Consider the following 23,501-nt stretch of genomic DNA (forward strand, 5'->3'; position numbering starts at 1 on the left):
TGCATTGTAGACCGGGTTAATCGAGTGGTGCAAGGAAAGCTGCAGTTTTGTAAACTCAGGTGATAAAGGCACTGCATGCAGCAACCTTTGAAGATAACAGAAAAAGACAAAGGGATGCAAGTAACTCCACTCATTCAAATTCTTGCAGGGGAAAGATGGGGTACTCACACCATCTACTTCAAAAAACAAACGCAGGAACCTTCACTCCACAGGCAGTAATGCTGTGAGGTGAGCACCTGCATTGAAGGTGCGGGAACTAAGGCTGCCTTAAAGCAAACCAACAAACAAAGACCTCTGTCATACAGATTTTGAGTTAGTTTTGATCAACCCTCACAACACAGTGCATTTAAAACTCAGTAACAGAACAAAATTGCTCATCGTTTAAACAGGAAACTTCTTTGTATTTTGTGAATAGGAGAAAGTAGAAATAGAAAAGCAGATCTGGGAATGGTTTCGGTTATTCCTCAGCCTAAACTAAACAAATAAATTAGGTTTACTAATAGTTAAGCTTTCCTCCAATTTGTTATACAAAAATAGAGTGCCCTTAAACATTACTCTAACTTCAACTCAACTTTTTGCTAGCATTTGAAATATCAAGTATCACACTGGAATGCTGGTTTCCACAGCATGAACTACATGGAAAAATAGCTTGGCCTCCTTGCCAACATAGTATGCACTACCTAACATGAGAGCCCAAAAACAACAAATAAAACTTACTACACTGCAGTGTAAAGTGAACTCCCTTCTCTGTCAGTTTAAGCTGGAAAGCCCGTGTAACAATATTGCAAAAATTGCAAAATACACAACACTGAACTATACTTTGGCTGTGAATTTTCTGTTTTTATTACCTGAATTTACCATCTAAAGTAAGCCTTTTCAAAGGAATCAAAGTTCCCAAAATTTGTACATAGAAGGCACTTCCAAATCTTTTTAAAAGTTTCTTAATTTTGTAAATATTAACCTTTATATGGATCACATAGATTCTGGTTCACAAAGTTTTCCCTCATGTGTCAAGCCTGGCTTTTTACCATTAATTCATGCCTCAGTCTGCTTCAGAATGAGAAAGAATAGCAAGAAAAAAGGTATTTTTTCATGCAGTGGACAAAAGCACTATCCTGCCATAAAATAAATAAATAAAATATAAATGAAATAATGAAAATAAGCTTTAAAAGGTCATAAATCATTTTTCTATAAATTTTAAAGCTGACATTTCTAGATTATCATCTCTGTATCATATACATAAGAGAAGTTTTGGAAAAAAGAGCTAGCACTTTCACGTTTTCACTAGAAGTAGCCTATTGTAAAAAGAACATATTAAGAATTCTTGTCCCTTTCTAGAAGAAAAACTAATTTTGAAATAAACACAGTGTTTCTGCTACAGTGTTTCTATTCCCTTGTTTGTTCTTACACACAGTTTGACATTTGAATTATATTTTCAAGAATGACTCAGTTTACTGTATTGCCAGAATTGGGGTGTGCTCACACTGCAAAGTAAAAGGAAAAATTACATGCAAAAGGTGGTATAAAAGTTAATCCTTTAACTTTCCTGTTCTAAGGCAGAAAGCAAATATAGGGAAGGATCTTTGTTCTGCTGCTTTTGGAAATTACTATCCCTCCACTGCAAAATAACAGAAAAATCCTTTAGTACCCAGGTGCTGTTATTCAACTTTCTTATCAGACAACATCACTCAGACACATCACATATCTGATGTGACTATTCTGATCTCTTCTTTCACACAACTCAGATGAATGAAGGGAATGTCAGGAGCAAACAACTCCTTTACTGAAAGCCATTTAGTAACTTTGTTTGTTTATTAAACCTAGTGAAATTCCCTGTTCTTCCTTTAGATGCTACACCTATAGTAGTGCAGTACAGAAGCTAAGAAAATGATTTAAGTTGCCAAACCTTTCAGTGGCTCCATGAGCAGAGGTTGCTCGAGCCCGTTGAATTTCATCCTCCAAACGTCTTTTTTCTTCCTCCAAACGTGCAATGTCTTCTGGGGATCGTCTCTGCTGACTGATGAGCTGCAGCTCCTGAAGAAGAGCCTCCTTCTCTTTGATGAGCTGAAGACGGTCCCTGTCCGCTTCAGCCATCCCTGGCCATGATTCGTTATCTAGCAAGGCCAGTTGCTGCTGTATATTTGAAACTCTTTAAAAGAAAATAAGTATATTTCAAAATGCAGAAGAGACAAAGGTGAAGACAAGCAAGAAGAAAAATATCATAAGGTAACATCAGTGAACATCAGTGACTTTCACTTAAACTTTGAAACAAAAAATTAGGGGTCTTTGGGAGGCTTTATTTGTCTCTGGGTTTGACATGTTTTTTGGTTTGTTTATTTTAAACACAAAGAAGAGCAAATATTCATAAATGTGTAGCTGTGTGAGAACTACACTACATTTATCACGTGAACAGTATTTGTCTTCACAGCTTGCTCATTTTATAGAAAAACAACTGATATTTTAGAGCTCCTGAGTTTGCTGCCTGGACAAAGATGATGAAGCCGAACATCCTTTCATTCCTCATTCTTCCACTATCAGATCTTAATCAGGGATTTGAGAAATGCAGTGAGAGGTTGAATAAAATGAAGGGGAACTATTTGTCTTTGAAAAATTCTGTATTTTTGTGTCGCACCTCAACAGAGGAGCATGTCCCAGCTGGCAATAAGGGTTTAAGAATATATAAGCTGGCAAGTAAAACAAAAACAGGTCTGGAAAAAAAAAGATTTACTGGTTGCAAAATACATGTGGCTTCATATGAATCCATCATCAAATCAAGTAGTTAAACATGCTAACTTCATTTTTTTGTAGTAGTAGGATATATAGCCAAAAGGAGCTTCTATATCTCAATACACTGAACCACTACATTCTTACAACTATCAGTGTTTTGTGATTCCACAGTTGACATTGCAAGAAATCGTTCTGCTAAAAAGAAATTTTGAACTTTAAATAAACACTGCACAAACCCCTAAAGCTAGAAATTTCACAAATGTTTCTTTTGGCAAAATCAAAAGTTGTATTAGCATAACAGGGAGAACACTCTGTTACTGTTTGGTTTTTATGCTTGTCTTACAATGATCAATTTAGGCACTTTAGAAGCTTACAGTTAAAATGAAAAGTACATAAGAGAAAATCTAGCTTTCTGATTTCTGAACATTTGTAAGAAACTAAACTGTACCAAAGTTATGCATCTGTACACCTTAGTTACATCTTCACTTTGCAGTGGCAGTGTTCAAAGTTCAGTGCACAATAAAAGATCACTGCCCTTAAAAAAAAATGCCCTTTAAAAAAAAAAAAGTGTATTTAAAACCAACCATACAAGTGGGATATGCTCCCATTCTTTGATAATTTTTTTTAAGTAATCATTTTTTCAAAATATTTGATAAAAAAAAAAAAGAATAAAACAAGGTGAAAAGCATGTAACAAACAGAAGATCCACAGTATGGTAACATCTTCCCAAGGGTAAAAGAAAAGGAACAGATATGGCAAAGGTAGGTTTTTCCCATCTAAACCCCAAACTTCCAACAGTGCTTTTTCATACTGACATCTGGAAAGTATTTGGCCATCTTATCACAGGAAGTGAAATAAAGTATCAATATAATTCATTTTGCAATGACTGTATTAATTACAGTTTTCGTGTTCATATACAAACAGGGATTTTACTGTGACTTTTGTCAAACAGCTTTCTTTCCCCTTAGTTTTCATTTACAGCCAGTAAAGAATTTGGGTATTGAATTTGGGTATTGTGTTACATTATAGTCTAAAGTGTAATACTTTATCAAGCCCTTCAATACCATTTCCTCCTCCTTGCATTAATAACCAACTTCCTGCAAATAGCTAGTGAAAGCACCATTGTGAATCAATACATACAGTTTACATATTTCATGCCTCAGCTATTGTGCATGAATTCCAGATGCAGTTTCCTGAAAAACACCTCATCCCCTCCATGGGACGTCAGGGCCATCCTCCCTCCCTCTTCTCTTCCACCCAGGCCGCAATAAGATTCAGTAAACACTTCTGAACGTGTATACAGCTTAATTTTAAAGTGTTTGGTGCCAAACAAAACAAACAGAAACCCAAGGTCTGTTCAACAGAATTATAAAATTCAGGCACGTTTGGGTTATCATAGCTTAGTTAGCGTGAATCGGCTGAACCTTGGCAATGTATTTGAGTGACCGTGTTCACAAGTTCTTACACGGCTCACAGATGAAAGAAGATCAGATGTGTTTGGTGAAGTCTCTGCATTGTTTGGTGAGACAGCTGAAGGAATGACCCTCTCCCAATTGTCTCGCTAGGCATTTATTTTTCTAATGCAGGGAGAGCTAGATAAGGCACTAGCCACTGAAGCAAATAAATGCTAATGCAGGCAGCGAGGAAGAACAGAAACACCAGCAGTGATGATGGGAAGGTAGCAAAAGGAAGGAGGTGACCTGCTCTTGCAGTGCCATTTAACCACTGAGTCAGCCTGGCTGAGCAGTGCACCACCCTCAGTACAGGAGGTTTTAATTTAGACTCTTGTGGTGCTTGCTAAGAGCACATTACTCCCCTGGTGTATGACATTCCAGTTTAAAGTTTGCCTTTTTTTCCCCCAATTTCTGTTACAATGACTTTTTGAAAGTAGAAAGTCGTGGCGGAGTAACTTAATTATACTATTATTAAAGGAAAAAGTACTGCTGTGGACTAAGCTTGTGTCAATGAAGAGTTCCAAAATCTGATTAGGGATTTGTTTTGGTTCCTTTGACACTCTCAGTATTTCTGCTAGCTCTTCTTGTCTCTATTTTTTCCCCTTTAAGCAAAGAGAAAGCACTTGAATAACACTACAGAATGCAGGAATCTGCCGGGAGGGGAACTTCAGCACCAGTAAGCCAGTTTTCTGCAACCTGTATTTCCTGCACTTGCTGCAAGCAAACTCAAGTTCTCGGAACCACCAGTGAAAAACTTCGTAAAAATTTGTCTCCGTGGCTAGAAAACATCCCCAAAGCTTTTACAGTCTCCCTCACCTCAACCTTAGAAAAATATGAGGAGAGGAGGCATGTTGAATTCTGCTAAAAGCTTAATAAGAAAAATCCCTCCAAGCACGTTCATAATTGCAATATGCTTCTTGCAACACAAGCTTTTCTTCTCAAACATAACAAATGCATATAAGCATAAAAGCAATAAGCACTTTCACTGTGCTTGTCCATGCCAGATTTAATGCCTATACCACACCAGCCATTCTCACTGCTCATCTTTTACAAAAAGTGGCTCTTTTGCCTTGTTTTAGACTCAGGACGTATATGCACCTACCTTAAACACCCACTTAAACAAATCAATGAATTGACAGGGACAGAAAAAAAAAGGGGGGGTCCTGTTCAAAGCCTCTGTTTTTCAAAAACATTTTTCCTTCCTACTGTGTATTTTTAAGATACTACCTCTTAAGTCAAGTCACCGTAAAAGAGTCCTTTTATCTTGGCTTAATGCCAGATACACCAAGGTCCCTACCAACGTACCAATTTAGCGTATTCCTGGAAAAAAAACAGTTAATTTTGAACCATCAACATTCCAGGCATTTTGCCCATTCCCATCCTTGCATAACAAGCGCTGAGGAGCTTGCATTCCACACTCGAGTAGGTGGTATCAAATGACTGGTTTCCTAGGTAGGCAGCCCGAGTTGCTGCTTATTTCAGGATTTAAAAATTTCTGATGGAAATTAATATAACAGCTCCTGTTAAGCAGAGAAGCAGGAGGGCACAGATGAGATGACAAAGGTTTAACCTGGTGATCTTAAGTAAACATTGATGTGAAATGGCCAACTTGCCCTGAGATGGCCATACTGAAATAGCTGGAATGATGCACAGTCTGTGATAACGCAGACGTAGCATGAGGGTGGAAAACAGGACAACCAATAATTTACCACACAACATCCTAACTACATCATGGGGTGGGAGAAGCACACATTTTCAGAACTTAGAGCATATCTGAGTCATTATATTTCTACACAGACTATGCTAGTCAAAACAGAGCAATACTTTTGTCATTGGAAATAACACGAGCAGCAAGCTTGAAGTAAAAATCACTTTTTGTGAGATGAAACAACCTCAGCTGTAGGCATTACATTTAAGATGATGCTTAGACTGTTATTCAGATTACGAGCAAGGCAGGTGTCCTGGGGAGAGAAACACTCCAGAAGAATATCAGAGTCCTAATTCATACCCATAAAAGGGACAAACTAAGGGTACCTTACCACCTGGTATTTCGTAACCCACAAGTGTCGGTCTTCCTAGCGTAAACAAGTTCTCTGAACTTTGCTTGAATTTTCCAAGCCGAAAAAGAACAACAAGAAAAACAACACTACTCTATATTAGTTGCCTAGAATTCTGGGTGACGTATCAGACACCTCTACAGCTGAAGCCCTTGTTACCTGTGGAATAGGAACATTGAAAATAAACAAAACCAAAACCCAGTTATGGTTTGGAGCAGAACGGTGGCTAAGATTGCACAAATACGCTACCGTAAATCAGCCCAGCTTACTCTTTCGCTTACACAGAACTAGTTCCTGGAACACCAGGAGGCTTAAAGTCAGATCCTAACTTCAGCTAACAGGCAATTTCTACCACATGCAACACCAAGAGAAGGTGGTTACAGGACTGAAGACACACAAAGGGTGTAAGAACTGGGTAATTTCTGGTATTTACAGGCCCTCAAGAGAGTGGATTATAACTTGTACTCAAAGAGGAGAAGGCTAGCGAAAGAGGAAGAAAGAAATGGAAAGAACAAGAAGCTAGGGAACTCAGCCAAAAGCTCACAAAATTTCTCCACTGTGTCTACTTTGGCTGTTCCTGCAAGTATGTGCCACTGTGGCTTTGGCGGACAACATGAGTACACTCTGTAGAATATCCAGTCTTTCTGGCAGCCCGCTTCAATAACAAGGAGGTCTTAAATTGGCTTAAGACACTCATGAAACCTTTTGGAGTCCACTGGCATTTTGCAGATAAAATTAGGTATTCACCTTTCATGCAAAGCCTGTTAAAACCAATGGAGGAGAGGAATTAGAATTTCCTCAATTCGCAAGTCAATTGGTATAATGAAAACTTTAAAAATAAAAAGGAAGCAGAGCCATGCTCTTCAACTAACCCAAAGAGAAAGACAGCTATCTGTTTAAAAAAATGACAATGGGAGATTGGGGATTAGCTGACGTGCCTAAGCCAGATATTTATGGGATATCAAAGAAATTACTTCATCCCTAAATCCGATTTTCAGATTAGCATAGCAGAATAAAGCACATAAATCCACTGAATTTCACCAGAAATTAGGCAATTAGATTTTGAAACTTGCCTTCACAAGATGTATAACAGGGAAATACTTGACTCTTTTGTTGTATCCAAACTGGAATGTTTCTATCAAAATCCAACCAAAATGTGTTTTATCAATACAAACAAAAACTGCACTACCACATTTCATGTGCTAGTGCTTTTAAAGGCACTAAAACTAAATTTTGGTAATTAGACAGCATGCTTGCAGCAAAACGCCTATTCAGTAACTATACTGAAAGAAGCAACATTCTGAAAGGTAATGTGGAAATACAAAGCATGGCTGAACAGGAGGTTTTTTCAAGTCTCTGTCTGCTTTAAATGTCTGAATTGGAAAACAGCATCTTTAAATTCAAAATTATGGTAGGTGTAAAGAAATTTCTTCTTTTGCTCCCAAATTAGATAAACGGAAGGAAGATGCTTGGATGTTTCAGTTCCTTCAAGTCAGTTGTCATCAGACTGGATTAAAAAAAAATGAAAATCACAGTCAGTGCTGGCACTTGTTATTGGAGGGATCATTCTTCATCTATTGATTAGTTCACTTTCCAAGGCACGAGGCACTGCAACGACAGTTCACAATCATTTGCCAATATACTTCACGCAGTCATTACACTGAACTCTACAACTTTGAGTTATCAAAGAAAAACAATTTTCTTTTGATTTCTTTTTCTATGAAACGGTCTATTCAGAAAAGCGCTCGAGGGGGACACTTTCCAGTGTGCAAATGCTTTTCATGAAAGGTAGTCTCACTGAAATAGCAACTGAAACTAAAAACGGTATTTATCCAGGCAGCTCAGGGCTGTCTGTTCAAAAAGACCATCCTCCCTCCGCCTGCTTCTCTGGAGGGCCACACTGACAGATCTGAGAGAAAAAATTTCACGGAAATAAGGTAAAGTTTATTTAAAAATAACGGGGGGGAAGAGAACAGTAAAGAGCAGGAGCTTCTCTGTTCAGCATGACTGGTGAGTTAAAAAGTAGAGTTTACATGCCTCTTCCCAGAGACTGGATCAGACCCAGGATAAAGGACGACTTCCCCAGCGTTTTGAAGATGTCAGAACCCACAGCTCACAACATCTGAAGATACTCATGGGACAAATTAAATTGCAAATTATCCGACTTCCTTCCAGTGGGAAACTGAAGGGGAAAAAAAAGCTCTGTGAATGCCTTAATTTATGCAAAGACCAAACCACTCAGTACTGTTAGAGAAATTTTTGAAGGAGGAATAAAAAAAAAAATCGGATTATCTTTCTCAAGGGAAGAAAGATATTTGGGGAGTATAAGCCAACTTTTCCACTATCACTGGGCTCATCTCACGAATTCCTCAAGATTGATCATTCAGAAGCCCCAACACTACTTTCTCGCTAAAATGCCATATACACTGTACTTTTATTTATATATTTAAAAAAAAAAAAAAAAAAAGTCTTCTTGTCCCTTTATGGCAACTATTCTTCTGGTATCTAAAGCTGTATTATCTTTTATGACAAAAATACAACCCACAACCCTTGAGTTGGTGTTTTGTTTTGTTGTATTTTTTTCTCCCCTTGATTTCCTTTAAGGGAAGAGATCCACTTCTTTCCTTTGGTGTCCTTTACAGGTCTTCCCTTAAAACTTGGGAATAAGGCAATTTGCTTGTTGTATTGATTTGCTATATGTTTCCACTCTGCTTGACAAGCAAATAGTCATAATATACTGCTTTACAGTTGTGATATACTGTAGCATTTTGATTTTCTACTTCGTAGATTTTAATCCATGGCAGCACATTCCGTCACCCACACTGTGCAGTAACAGTAGATATTTCACCAGCCAAGGCAGAACGAGCACAAAGATATTTAGTAGAGACAAAAGCCCTACAGAAATGCCAGCAAGCTAAGGGGAAGGAATGCATGATAAATGAAGAATGCAACCACAGAGATAACTGGTAGGGGCAATGAGCTTTGTGCAGTTCCACTCAAAAGCTGAAAGCTGATTACTTCCGTACAACATACTGGGCAAAATAAGGCTACTATTTTAAAGGAACTAACATGCTTTTGCTAAATAACAGACCATTGTTGGAGCTGCTATCCCGGGACAGCAAAACTACCCTTACAGCAATTACTATTCTCCATTTGGAAGGTTAGTTACCCAGATTTTCTACACTTAATTAACATCAAAACCCAGATCACTTCTGATGTTCAGAAATACCGCATTCCATGCGTAAACAAATATTCAGCATTTCCAGCTGAGAAGTGTTTCTGCTACTAAAAACAGACACAAAATCAAAACCAAACAAAAAATAACAGAACACACGCAAAACCCCCTCTACTTTATCTTTTCCCTGGACCAACACACAAGAGTTTTGAAAAAGACACAGAAAATGTATGTCGGAAAATCTAATTATAAGCATTTAATATAATCTTTACAGCACCAATAGCTCTGCTAAACTGAACAGTATGAAATAATATCCTATCCTTTTTCCTTCATCGACTGTCATGTACCTCTTTATCACTCAACTATGAAGTACTAAGGGTTAACCTGTGACCAAACAGTACGCTGATGCCTTTTTGTTTTGCCTTTTTTTGCCCCCATTTATTTAACTTTTATTAGGTAATAGCCACTAGTATTATCCACAGGCAGCATTTTACAATACAGACTTTCATTCCAGTTACAAATGCTGAAGAAATTTAGCAGTGTATTTCTAATGTGCTTGCACCAATTTATTTTTTTTCTAAGCCTGTATTGTGTCCAAATGTGGGCAAACTTTCCAAGAAATACAAAATGGCGAATTGCCTATAAAGCTTCCAACCCGTGCCAAGACATATGACAGCATTACGGTTTCCCTCAAAGAAAAAGTCATCATCGTACGAAAAAACAGGCAAGAGCACTGGATTTTATTTTTAACCCTTGTTCGCACAGATGTTGAAAACTGGAAAAAGCAGATAAAATTAAAAAGAAAAAAGCCTAATTTGAAAAAGTAATTAACTAAAAAAAAAACACAAGGTTTTCAAAGTCAACTGTAACAGGATCTTCTACATGCCAAACAATTTTAAGCAGAGGAAGTTCTACCAACACAAATTAAAATAATTATAAATGGTAATTATAAAATTACGATGTTCAAGCTGTCAGCTATACCTAAACTACTGTCCTGAATATATGGAAAATAATTTGAAAGCAGTGAGATTGAAGGAGGGTGCATTAAACGACACTGGTAGGTAATAATTTTAAAATAATGCTTAATCAGAGCAGATTATTTTCACAAAGACATGAAAAAAACTGCAAGACTAACTTTACAAAAGAACTAAATAATTACAATAAGCAACTAGACTGAAGGACTTAGTGAAGAATTAATCAACTTCAAGTTAATTTTAAAACATTTTTGTCATATTTTTCAATCTCCAAATTTATTTTTATGTGCTGTTTTGTTCATCTTTATTTATCTCACTGGAATTTTTTCATTCTTTCTTTACGCTTCAACATATTGAACTTAGAACACAGGTATGCAAAGCTCTGAGCATATTAACAGAGCCTCGCAAGTAAAAACCCAGTGTAAATTTAAAGACTGTTTATATTGAGGTTTGAGAAGAAGGGAAAAAAAGGAAGTAAAACAGCTCAATTAAACTACTGCAGTTTTGTGTTTATACAAGTGTAGTATAGGACTGACGTTTAGTTTTTATCTGTGCAAACAAACATAATAAACTTATGATAAAGTCTCATGTTTACCTAAGCTTTTATTATCTCTGAACTTCTCAACAGTAAGCATATTAATCTTCCTAAAGACATTTCAGCTAGAAGGCTGGCTCTAGTTCTACTTTGAAAACTTTGACAAGAGTAAAAACACCACATTTGTCTTTAATTACCTTTTCTTGGCCTCTTCATATTGCCAGTTCAGTCTTACTTTGTCTACAAGTCTTGTTTTATCATCGAACCCAAACTGTTGCAGAGTTGAAGAGGAAGGATTGGGGAGGAAAGAGAGGGAGACATTAGATTTTTAAAACACTCTCAAAGTAAAGGGATAAATTACTGTCCTACTGGCAACTAAAAATTGACGATGTTTTGAGTAAAAACAATCAATATTAATTTTATGCTTTTTAATATAAAACTGGTTTATTGCTAAAAACATGAAAGATAAATGAGCCCTTTTAATAAATTATGATACGGGAAGTGAAAGGTTAGCAAACAGTATCACTAAGCTTTTCAACTTTTCAATCCTAAAATTCTATAAAGAGTATGCTTTAAGTGTAATATTTTATTACTTAATGTAGCTACTTTATGGATAGTTTAATAAGAAATAATTCAGACTACAGTCCATGTACTGTGACGTGTTACCCAGCACTTAGATCATTAGTGTGATTTAAGCACTATTACAAAAACATTACCTGATCCTTGAATCAGTCAGTCGTAGAAAACGCGTTTATGTTACAACTCCTGCTGTATACAATCTAGTTTCTACAGCAACTTCTCTTCATCTCTGGGCATCAGTAGCTGCCCTCTCCAGAAGTCTGTGTACAGTCTAATAGTTAAAACCCAAGTCCCTACTTAAGTGCTTTGCTCCACATCTAGATTTCATGCTAGGTATCTGCAGCTTTTGCTCTCTTTATCATCACACATGTAAAAATCTACCTCTTCTTTACTCACATTCCACTACTAATAATTCAGGAAAATAATTAACATCATTATGCAATTTTATTTGCCTTACAAAAAAACGCTATACCTGATAAACACAATTTTCAGACTACACTTGGTTCCTCTTCGATGACACTCTATGTGTATTGTGAATGGGAAAATGCTGCTATTTTCCTTTAGGTAATTCATTTTGGAATTAATCACATCCACCACCAGTCTGAAAAATGACATGCCAAAGGCACCATCTACCTAGCACACTTAAAGCAAGCCTAGTATTAAATAAGTTTTTGGATGCTTTAAGGAGTAATTTCTTAAAAAAACAGACTTCCTCTTGTGTAGAGGTTCTCTAGAGACATCCAACGTGGCAACAAGTCATCAGTAAAAGAAGATAATAAAACAAAAACAGGGTGATAAAAGCCTGTATTTAAAAGTTATTAAAAGTTGAATAAAAATTCTAACTGAATGTGTAGTAACATCCAAACAATGGTACTACAAAACTACAAACAGGTTGTCTTCTTGCTCTGTTGTCAATCTCATCCACAGAAGTAAATGTTTTATTGCTTGAGAACAGCTAGGCTGCCACTGGTGATAAGGCAGGCCAAAATTTTAGTATTTGGAGTATACTTTTTCATTCACACAGAACTATTTCTGAAGATTGCTAATAAGATTCTTTCAAATATCCTATACAAAGGCATTATATAGCCTTGCATAATTTATGAGTATGTATGTATGTATATAACATATATAGAGATTATACAAATATATATATATATATATATACACTATATATAAAGGAATACTAAGAATGATGAAGTAGATCAAAGTTTTTTAGTTTAAGAAAAATACTTTGGGGCTCAAACAAATACTTCCCTAGGAAAAACAAAAGAAACAGAGGCCTACCTGTCTTTGATACCTCTATGTCTATGAACAATGACAATTGTTAAGAAAAACAAGATTAAGAAAAACAAGATTAAAAAAAAAAAAAAAGATAAATACTTCCATCTCTACTACCAGAAAACTAATACCTCATGGTGTTGTGCAATCAGGTCTCTACTGCAACTTCAAGCAGGCTAAAGCATTTTCTTCCTTGCTGTGTCACTACACATGTCAGTAAAGCCGAGAGCTAGGGACATGGCCAGAAGAAGTCTGTGGGTGCCTCTGCATGAGCTGTTATTCAAGATGAGCCAGCAGTCACCAAAGAGCTCTGCCAGGCTGGCTGTGTTTAGGACCTGACTGTACCTGTCGTCAGCCTATGCCCTATCCCAGTGCTCGAGCAGCAGAATGACACAGCTCACCATTCACCTGCTCTGAAAATGACAAGCAAGCTCAAATCCTTCACCACCAGTATTTCCTTGGATTTTTTGTTCTGCCACGGCTAGCACGTCTTGGATTCAAGCAGGAAGTAACAAAGTATCACTACAGTACAAAAGCAGCTTATTTTCTAAAGCAAATGTCTCATGTAGGAATACATACCTCTCCAGTGATGTCAGTCTGAGAACAAGCATCGCAGTGTTGTTGAGGTAAACAGGAATCGCTGAGCGAACTGGAATTGTGCTGGAGATCCTGCAGGGAGTCTGTAATACAACAGCTATTCCTGAATCCATCAGTTAGCTTGGCCAGGCTCTACAAGAGAGGAGTTAAAAAAAAAAATAAACAAACAAATGTAACTGCTTTTGGTAATTCTTTTATTGATTGAAAAAGAGAAATGAATTCTGTTTAGAGAATATACATGTAGGTAGACTACCTAGAAAGACCCATTTACAGGAACTAAAATTTATCATACTCTCAGCTAATCTGAAGCACCTTTGCTTAGAAATAAATACCTCCTTTTAAAAGATACCCGTAGATCACTTTTAAAAAATCTGATGTTTACAATTTACTTTAGGTCTATGAAGGTTTTAACTTTTGCATGGCTTACAGTTCTTTGAATCTAGCGACTGGCAGCTTCCAGGTTCGTTGACAGCAAAAACAAATGGGATTCACCTGCCCTTTTGCCATCTTTTGCCCAGGTTACATTCCTTAGCCACTACTGCCATCACATCCAACTTGATGAATACCTTGTATTGATTGTGTTTTTACAACAGCTGATTTCACCCCAGTGCTCCCTTACTCAAGGTTCGCATAGTTGGAGATATTTTACACTTAGGGTTAAGGAAGCGACATCTCTGAAATGTCTAGACAGTGACACAAACTGTGAGGGTAAAGCAGAGATCTCAAACAGCCTTTAAGGCAAAAGGGGAATAAGACAATCACACAAATAACAAGAGCTTGTTTGGCTATCAGAGCTTTGTTGACAGGCTCTTAGATTTCCTTTAATAAAAAGATAAACTTGTTAATGCCGCTTATTTTCTGATTGTGCATTAAAAACTATTTTTCAAAAGTTACTGATAACGTACCATTAATGACAAAACCACTATTCAGGCTGTCATTTGTGGCTAAGAACCTATACATTTTTCATCAAAAGAACATTAAAAAATACGTAAATATAAATCTACTCTGCCCCTCCCCCCACTATAGAGGAAGGAAACAAACAAATTATATAAAAAATTCCTCCAGATTTTGAAAAACTGTATCTGTTCATGGATGATAAAGCTGTAAAAATGCCCAGGTAAAAAACAAACAAACAAACAAAAACCATCAAAACTGCTCCATTGTCCAAACTACAGAATGAGAGACTAAGCAGAGGCACTGCAGTGCAACACACTGGCCCTCTGGAATCGCGGTGTCTGACAACTGATGATTTGCAACAATCCCCAGTTACGATGCATATCCAATTACCAGGATGGATCTCAGTCTTCAAAGAGCAGTTTAAAAAGGATACCCTGGATAACACAGCAACGTTTCCTTTTCCTAAAACAAATTGAACTGGCAGAGTCAGGAAGATTAGCCTGTGTAACAGCAACTGGCTGCTGCTCACAGGAGGCACAAGACCACCTTGAAGACGATGGCAGCTGATTTCAGAGCTCAGGAAGCATCCTTAGGAATTGCATCATGCCTGAAACTAGACAGCAAAAGCGGCGTTTTCTGGTGGCTTCCACTCCCCATTCACACTATCCCTTCGTTCTCCTTATGTACTTGTCCTTCCCTCATGCCTGCCTCCACTAGAGAGGAAGAAGAGGGAAAATACCCATCCTGGTAGAGGAAGAAGGAAGGAGTGGGCACCCTAGGCACATGAGTGAGGGGACTACCCTCCTCCCTGACGACCCCTGAACTCACACACGGTGCCTTCTTCCTACTGGGGAACAACAAAGAGAGACATGATATGCATCGGACATGTACTGTTCCTTCTTCAGTCTCCATTGACCAGTGCTACTGAGTCTGAGCAGGGCTGGGAGTTTGTGCTCAGCACTGGCTAGGACTGAGGAGAGTGCAGAGTGATACCAGGCATGCTGATGGTGAGACAAGGCTACAACTACTTGCCTCCAGAAGCTCAGCTTATCCTGAGTTCCCAAAAGAAACCAATTCTTCTGCTACCTCCCAACTGAACTGTGCTACCTTAGCACGAAGGACAAACAAAACCATTTGTTCTCCATCCTGAGGAACCAAAATACAGTTTTGAGCTATGCTACTGACAAATCCCTAGCCAGCATCCCTTTATCTCAGAAGACTTGCTGCAAGATGAACTGCTCTACAAAGCAGAAAGAAGAAAATCAGAGTGTCTGCCATTTTAAGGCAACTGAAAATTGGCATCCCATCCAATGTTCCTCTTCAAAACTCACTGGCAATCACCCATTCCTGGCAACCTCCTGCAGTACAAGAGGATCAAGACGGTCCCTAACAGATTTATAAGATGGAAATAATCATTACAAATTGTAGCTACACAAACATCAAATGTCTAAGATCTCCTTTTCCCAGTAAAGCAAAGCCAACCTCATGAACACCAGGGATTCAGAAAGCCTTAAGTTTCTCCCAAACAAACCACGTCCCCTCTGGCACCTTTGGCTAACTTGCATTATGTTACAGACATATTTATCGTATTACCAGCACCAAAGGTCCTGGTTCCAGAACTTACATCTAATTTTTTGCCCATGTTTTAGCTTCTTCATGCACTACTGCTGTGCTCCAATCCCTGCCAGCCTCTCCCTGGCAGGTAGTGAAGGACTGCCTGGATGCTGGCCAGATTTCCTATCTGGGCAGCTGCTGAATGCTGGATACTACTTAAAAATGAGGCTGGTGGCAATCACCCCAACCTACATGCAATCTAACCTACATGCATAGGTGACTGTGCTCTAGGGTAAGCATAGAAGTCCTTTGAGCATTCTAGTTGGATGAGCAAAAGCACACCCTCCAGCAATCGTAACACAGAGAATTACAACCTGAATTAGCAGTCTTTTAGGATAGAAACAATTTACATCAACTGCTAGATCATCCCCAGCTATATGGGAGAACCTCTCTTTCATCCAGGGTTTAAGGATTGTTTATGGCAATCCTGGAGAAACTGCCAGATGAGCCTAGCATATGGATGTGAAGTTGCAGGCACACCAAAGTCTACCTAAAAAGAGAGAAATGGGCACTATCATTTCATCGTTGATCTGTTGCTACCTGATTTGGGAGCTCTCTGCCACAAAATTTCAGTGCAGTTCTTACCTAAACTGCTTAGCCTATTTAAATGGTAAGGAAGGAAAAAAAATAGTAATAAAAAAGCCAACTCCAATGCTTCTAAGGAGAGAATATTTTTAAAGAATATGCACATACTGGAACAGAAACTAAAGCACAAAGGGTATTGGGGAGAGGGACAAGATACACACAGACATACTTGGGAACTTAAGCATGTACCTTGCTTACTCCGTCTTATATAAAAAGTTTGTCCACTTTTTCGGAGCTGCGAGACTGCATATTTGATGTTATTTGTAACCACAGCACCCAGTTTAAATCTGACCACCTTCTCCTTCCCCTGTCAGCCTTCTCTCCCACACAACTCAATCTAATTATCATATTTCTACGACAGCTACAATTTTCCAAGCACCTACACAAGACTGAGTCACTTCTGCTAAGTTTAGTTCTGTTGCTTACACTGGCCAGATTTAAATTAAGAAGTAGTATGAAATTTTCTATTTCCTTTCTCTGAAATAAATTCCCATCTGTTTACACAATACTTCCAAATCCTCTATAAACAGCTTTCAAAACAGAAAGTTTTCCATAAGAAAGCTTGTCTTAACCAACAATAGCTTTTAAATGTAGCACTTTTAAGGACAAATCAATTTAAATATCTATAGGGCAAAGAAAAGATCAAATTCTCAACTCATTACAAAGATATTTAAAACAGACTTTCACTTGTTTAACTAAGCTAAACAAACCCATAACAATTACCTTCAAATAATAATAAATAAAAAGGCAAAGCACCATGAAATTTGGTAACAACAAAACATCAATGAAATAACATTTTTTTTCTTTTGTCAAGACTAAGAAAAAATATCAGGTAGAAGCTGGGGATTTTAGGCAGAGCACAATAAGTTGGTAGACATAGACAACTTTGACAACTGTTGACCTTATAGACTGACATTTGATGCCTTGTTACAATTGCAAGAGAACATGCAGAACTGGTAGGCGTGTGTGAAAATTATTTTATAGATTCTCCTGGACTACTTGCCTATTACTGTCTGCTACCACAACAGATTGGTGTTTGCTGTGGTTAAAAAAAAAACGGTATCTCCTACACTACTAGTTCCTAGATGTCAAATAGGTTCACAAATAAAGATCACAACACTCTTCATTTTTGGTTATGTCTCGTGTGACCTCTACATTTTGGTGTTGCCAGCATTGTCCAGTCTATGATGCTAAGCTTGATCCTAGGTCCTCCACATCTTTCAATACTATATTTAAAGACACTGCGATGGCACTTCAAGTTCATCTAAAAGCTGTGATTTTCAAGGCATCTCAATGTTTACTGCTGGATATAGTGCCACCAAGGACTGAAAATCTATGGGGAAAAATAACAACACTATTGGGAGAGTCGAAACAAGGCCAGTAGTTATGTTGCTCCAGGATCTCACACAGAAGTCTTTAAATTACCAGTTAATTTCCTAAAATGTGCGTCAGAGCATCCACGAAGAACTGCCTTTCTAATCATTTCTTGCTAGCTAGGCATGTGGAAGACTTGAGAATTACTTTAAAACCTGGCCAACACAAAATATCGAGTATGTTAAAAGCTGCCAAGGCAGAAACTTTTAAGAGTGACTTAAGTGTTCTGTCTACTTGAACAAGGATTTGTGGTCCATCAGCTGACCTTTGGGTAATGCTTTGGAGACTGAATAATTGTATAACTATGGAAATTCATTATATGCAGATTACAAGCTACCCACAGAATTTAACAACAAAAAATTACCAGCAAAACACTACTGCAGAGAAATATGAAGAAAGAAAAAAAAAAAAAAAAAAAAAACACTTGAATGGCAATTATAGTTTAGTGCAGTCTCAAAGACTTGGGTAATGAAAATGTGTTTTTTCCATAACGCAGTTTCAAGACTAGGTGAAGAGAATGGTTCTTGCCATCCTTCTGTACCCAGAGCATATTTCAACAAGTATACACCAAAGTTCCTGCAGTAGCGAAGGATCACGGCTCTTAAGTCAAGCTCCTTTCACATTGATAATGCATACACAGCAGGTGAGAACTCAGAACAGGATACAAAATCTACTCAAAAGCTGTATTGCATGCAGCAATACCTGGGCATGCATCTCCCCTTAATCCTAGTGCTTGGATTTTAAAACATGATTTAAAGCTTGCAGGATGGTGTATATATACACTATATTTGATCACATGCTTTGAGGATTTTGTGAAGACACTTGAAAGTAATCTGTGTCTTGATGTCCTACTTGTATAGGAGGAGCAACTGGGGAAAAAAAGGGAGAACTGCCAAACTGTAGTATAGTAACATCCAATTTTGTGAGATGCTTATAAAAGGAAAAACATTATAAAAGAGATAATAAACATTTTAGCAAAAGAATTCTCAGTCTTCACTCATTATGCAGAACACAAGGGGACATTAAACAAAATGAAAAAACAATACAGTTAAATATATTTTGTTTGGTTGTGTTTGTTTTTTGTTTGTTTGTTTTTTAAATGCAGGATAACTATTCCACAGGAGTGTTTGATATACTTAGCAGCAATGGGAAGCTAAATTAAATAAAAACACTGATCCAAATGTAAGGGTACTACTTTATCTAAGACAAAAAATATGAAATTGTCACGTGAAGTCTCATGTTCACAGTATAGATAATGACTACTTCTTATGAAATGTCTGCTACAGGCAATTATCGAACAGAAAAATCAGATTATTCCCCTCCCCCTTGCTTATTTAAACCTGGTAATCCCAATGCAATCACAAACAACAAAATGAAGATAGGCTGTACATTTGAGCAGCTATTTGTTCAGTAGAATATATATATATATATTTTTTTTTTACCTGCATAAGTTCCTGCCTCTCTTTTTCACCTGTGCATATAGCTTTCTTTATGGTTCGAAGCTCGCTCATTATAGCCTGTGCTTCATCCAGTCTATAATTTGTATGAGCACTTGACATCTTACGATCAATCCTGTTGAAAAGATGAAGACAGGTTCAGTAATTTTTACACAATAAGAAATACCATAAATGCTGTAATGCTCTTGTTTATTCATGTACCACTTTATTTCCAGGAATAAAATGACACTCTACAGGGAATCAGAACACCGTTCAGCATCCAGTACATTCAAAAGGTAAAACAATGCAGAACCCCTGTTCTGCCGAACCAACAAATTCCACGTCTTTAATGTCCCCTACTACAGAGTTTACTCACAAAAGCAATGTCTGTGGGTTACTTTATGCAACAAAAGTAAAATCAACCTAAAACTAACCTATAAAGTAACAAGACATTAGCAGCCTAGCCATCACATTTCTGATGCGTCACTACACATTGCAACATCTCTTCCAGGACATTGTCTGATCTTGTTTTAGAAGTTTACAATGAAGGCATTCTGTTTGTTGGGTGCTGGTTTTTGGTAAGCATTTTTGTTCGTTTGTTTGTTTTTGGTATTTTTAAAATAAATTTTAAATTCTGAAAACTGTATTGTAAATACTTTCCTGCCATCATTTGCATCTTTAAGTATCTTTCCTAGACAATATCATCTTCCTGCACTGGGGTACGGGAAGGTACACAGGGACCATCCCAGAAGATTTCAAATGCAATGTGAACTACCCATAGTTCTTCCTCTGGATTCCATAGAACACCAAAAGGATAATGTGAGTGCAAATGTGAGTGCAAGTGCATTCACAGCTTAAACTATTCAAAAATTTTGTTACCCTCCTCACTACGTTCTGCCAGAGAAACAAAAACACGACAAATCCACTTATAGCCACTTGTGTTAAAATCAAAATATTAAAATTATAATAAGAAAAAACAAAAGGCTTGAATGAAACTCCAGTGGTTTTATTGTGCAGCTCACAACTTTCAGGAGGAAGTGCAGATTGGGTTTCTACAGTTTGGGTTTGTTTGTTTTCTTCTGACAACTCCTGATTTTGTCAAAATGCAAAGTAAGTCTGAACCTCAGCTTTCTGCTTAAGCACAATTCTCCTCATGTTGCATACAAAAATATGTAAGCTTTTATAATTTGTTTCAAAAACCAGAAAGAACTTAAAGTTTGGATTAAACTTTTTTTTTTTTTTTCAGATGGTTACTTGACTCTTCACTCATTTCCAGTTAAAGTCCTGAAAAGATTAGATAAAACAACTAATCCAATTCACTAAAGGTTTCATGAAAATGATAACGTGGTTTTATCTGACAGTTAGATTAATATTAAGAACTTAGATTCCACCCAAATATTAGACCAGAAAATGCCTCCTACACAACCGTTCATTATACTGTTTGCCAGGTACAAGGTGGTATTACAGGAAAAGGAAATTATTTAATTTCAACCAGATTTTTGTCCAGTTAGCCACAAATTCATGTTCCTGGACGTCACTTTGGAGCCCAACTTATGAACTGGTATTTGTTTAAGTAAAGAATCAGATAATATTCTACTGCCAGAAATATCTGAACTTAAATCAGTACTGCTGTCAATCCAAACCGGCTTAAGTATCTTACAAAACTACTGCTTATTCATTGTCTGCTAGTTTTTAATTCCTTTCATAAATCTCTAGTTTTGAAAGCCACCACATTGACCAGAATCTTCCATTTATTAATGGAAAACAGCGTGATGCAAAATCAGATTAGCCCTTTATATGAACAGGAAGAACATTCAAGTAATACTCAACCCATGACTGAAATACACATTTTCTGAGGAAGATGTTTCCAGGATATGTAGGCTATTAACACACTCGCAATAGCTTTGGTCCTACATGGCAGTCTCAGCGTTCCTCTATTTTCCACCACGTCTTTCAAATACCTAAGACTCCCCCCCAAAGCATAGGTCTGTAGTTGAGTTAAAGCCTAATTTTAAAGCTTTTGTCAGGTCTTATATCCTCTAAGCTAGTCTGCAGCTATAAACTGTTTAGTCAGCCCTAATTCCCCAACTCTCCTCACTTCTCTGAGCGGTCCCTGTGCTCTCACAGCCAACTGGCTGGGTTTTCATTTCCTTTCCAGCTAAACGCCTTCTTCCTCCAAAATTCCTGCCGACACGCAACAGGGTCACTGAAAACTCAGGAGAGAAGGAGCTGCTCCTCATTCCCAGTCCCCGCCAGGCCAGGTGAAGGGATTTGTTCCAGGTAAGGCTCATTTTTACCCCTCTAGCCTTGGGCCTCAACAGGACTAGCTGTGCCTCAGGGCAAAGACACCCCTGGGGACCAAGGAGCAGGGAAGGCTGTCATGCAGGGTGGGTCCCAGCAGGCTTGAAATGCCTCCAGAAAGCCTGCAGTGGGCAAAAGCAGACCATAATGTTCAAAGGCTTATGACAACACTGCCGAATTTGGACGAAAATGGTGAAAATATAGACCTAACAAAATGCTGCACACTACAAAATTTGAAATTCTGATTGCATTGGAGCTGCAGAGAGACTAAAAACCTGCAATCCCCTCTCATCCCCACAAAACTAATTTTTTCCTCTACTATTTTTTTTTTTAATTCTCAGAAATGGCTAGGCAATTTTACTAAAATTAAAAAGAAAAGATGACAACCTAGTCCAAGGCAGATAACGTACGTGGAAAATTTCAATGCAGAAGATTTGCTTTTAACGAAGGAACCGGAATCTGAGAGCACTGTGAAGCAGTGGAAACACCAAGCACCCTAACCACCCCCACCAAAAAATGGGGCTCTTCTTCTCCAAGGGCTGGGCCCAGCAGTGGCTGAACACGGGGCCGTGCAGGTTCTGGTCCCTGCTCCCACGCTATTCGGTCCAGAGATTCAAGGCAAGCGTTCGGCCAGATGTAAAGCCTGAAGTGTGACAACTCCCAATATTGTTCTTGGCATGTACTTAAAATAAAATGAAGAACATGGCTTTTTAAACATCTGACCAGGATGCATGCCAGTCTCAGTTTGGCAGTTACTTGAAGATTTGACCTAGCACAAGAAGGAACAAAAATTAGGCAGACAAAAAATTTAGAAAAGGTAACAAAAGAGGGAAATGCCTGAAATGCAAGAATCTTAAAAAAAAAAAGAAAAAAGAAAAAAAAAAGAAAAAAAACCTTTTAATTTAGAGAAGGAACAGCAAGTTTCTTTTCAGACAATGCACTTGTTTTGTGGATATATAAGCAGCAAAATACTTTAGCTTCAGTACTTGACTGGAGAGACTCTTCCCCAGACAAGTAAGAGAGCAAGAGAAATGGGGGAGTGAAGGCTCAGGGACAACCCAGAGCACAGTCAGATTTTTGGCATGGACTGACCACCGACGCAGTCTGCCTCTCCGCTGCCTACACAAGGAGGCCAGAAGAGCTTCTCTCTTCAGTTGTTAGACAGCATGAGTACTCTCCAAATTGGCTCACTTCCTAGTAGAAGCAAAATATTCAAAAGAAAGCACGTACCTTACCAGAAAGGCAACTGATTAATTACTTTAAAAATAAAAAAAGTCCAGAAGTCACTGCAGAGAGCAGAACTCAGCAGGGCACAAGCACCAACTGCAGTTCACTGCAATACAGGCTAACACCCGGCCAAATGCTCTCACCGGCTGCAGCGAACAATGACTGCCACCCTGTACACCCACAGAGAGCGACTGCAGCAATGAGAGGCTCTGAAGCACTGAGCTGTCATCCCTGAACATTTAAACCAGCTGATTACGTTTACCACTGACCGATGTGATGCACACAGCTCGATTTAAAACAATTCCTCTCTTGAGAGTCTCTCCTGTACCCCCGTCCTGTATTCCAGGCAACTTAGCTTGGGCTAAAATCAAAGGAACACTTGCACTCATAATCATTTGCAGACTTTATTTTTCAAAAAGTTGCACTGCTTTGCTGGACAGTCTTAGATTAATTATATTAATTAAAACAATCTTCAATTTCAATTGGCCTTCAAATACTTTCATCTCCCTCATCAAGTGGTTTGTCCTTTTATAAAAAACTGAACCTACGCCCTTAAAAAACAAAACAGTAATCATGTGGAGGAAAATAAAGTAGAACAGGCAAGGCAATTCTAACAGAAATAAAGAAAATACGACTAAGAATCTTAAGATGATTTTTTTTTTTGTTCTGTTACCACTTAATTATGTTACTA

At 37.9% G+C, this 23,501-nt stretch overlaps 1 protein-coding gene across 5 annotated transcripts in view; it reads right to left on the reverse strand.

Annotated features, from left to right (window-relative positions):
* The window catches only part of WWC3 (WWC family member 3), a 99,747-nt gene that overhangs the window by 26,764 nt on the left and 49,482 nt on the right, over nt 1-23,501 (reverse strand). For all 5 annotated transcript variants that reach the window (XM_038173030.2, XM_072029553.1, XM_038173032.2 and 2 more), the window contains exons 6-9: nt 19,289-19,418; nt 13,359-13,508; nt 11,120-11,193; nt 1,907-2,149 (exon numbers count right to left, since the gene is read on the reverse strand). In XM_038173030.2, coding sequence (XP_038028958.2) covers nt 1,907-2,149; nt 11,120-11,193; nt 13,359-13,508; nt 19,289-19,418 — 597 coding nt within the window. The remainder of the gene's footprint in view (nt 1-1,906; nt 2,150-11,119; nt 11,194-13,358; nt 13,509-19,288; nt 19,419-23,501) is intronic.

This window comes from Anas platyrhynchos, chromosome 1, assembly GCF_047663525.1.
Source record: "Anas platyrhynchos isolate ZD024472 breed Pekin duck chromosome 1, IASCAAS_PekinDuck_T2T, whole genome shotgun sequence".
Classification (NCBI taxonomy): Eukaryota; Metazoa; Chordata; class Aves; order Anseriformes; family Anatidae; genus Anas; species Anas platyrhynchos.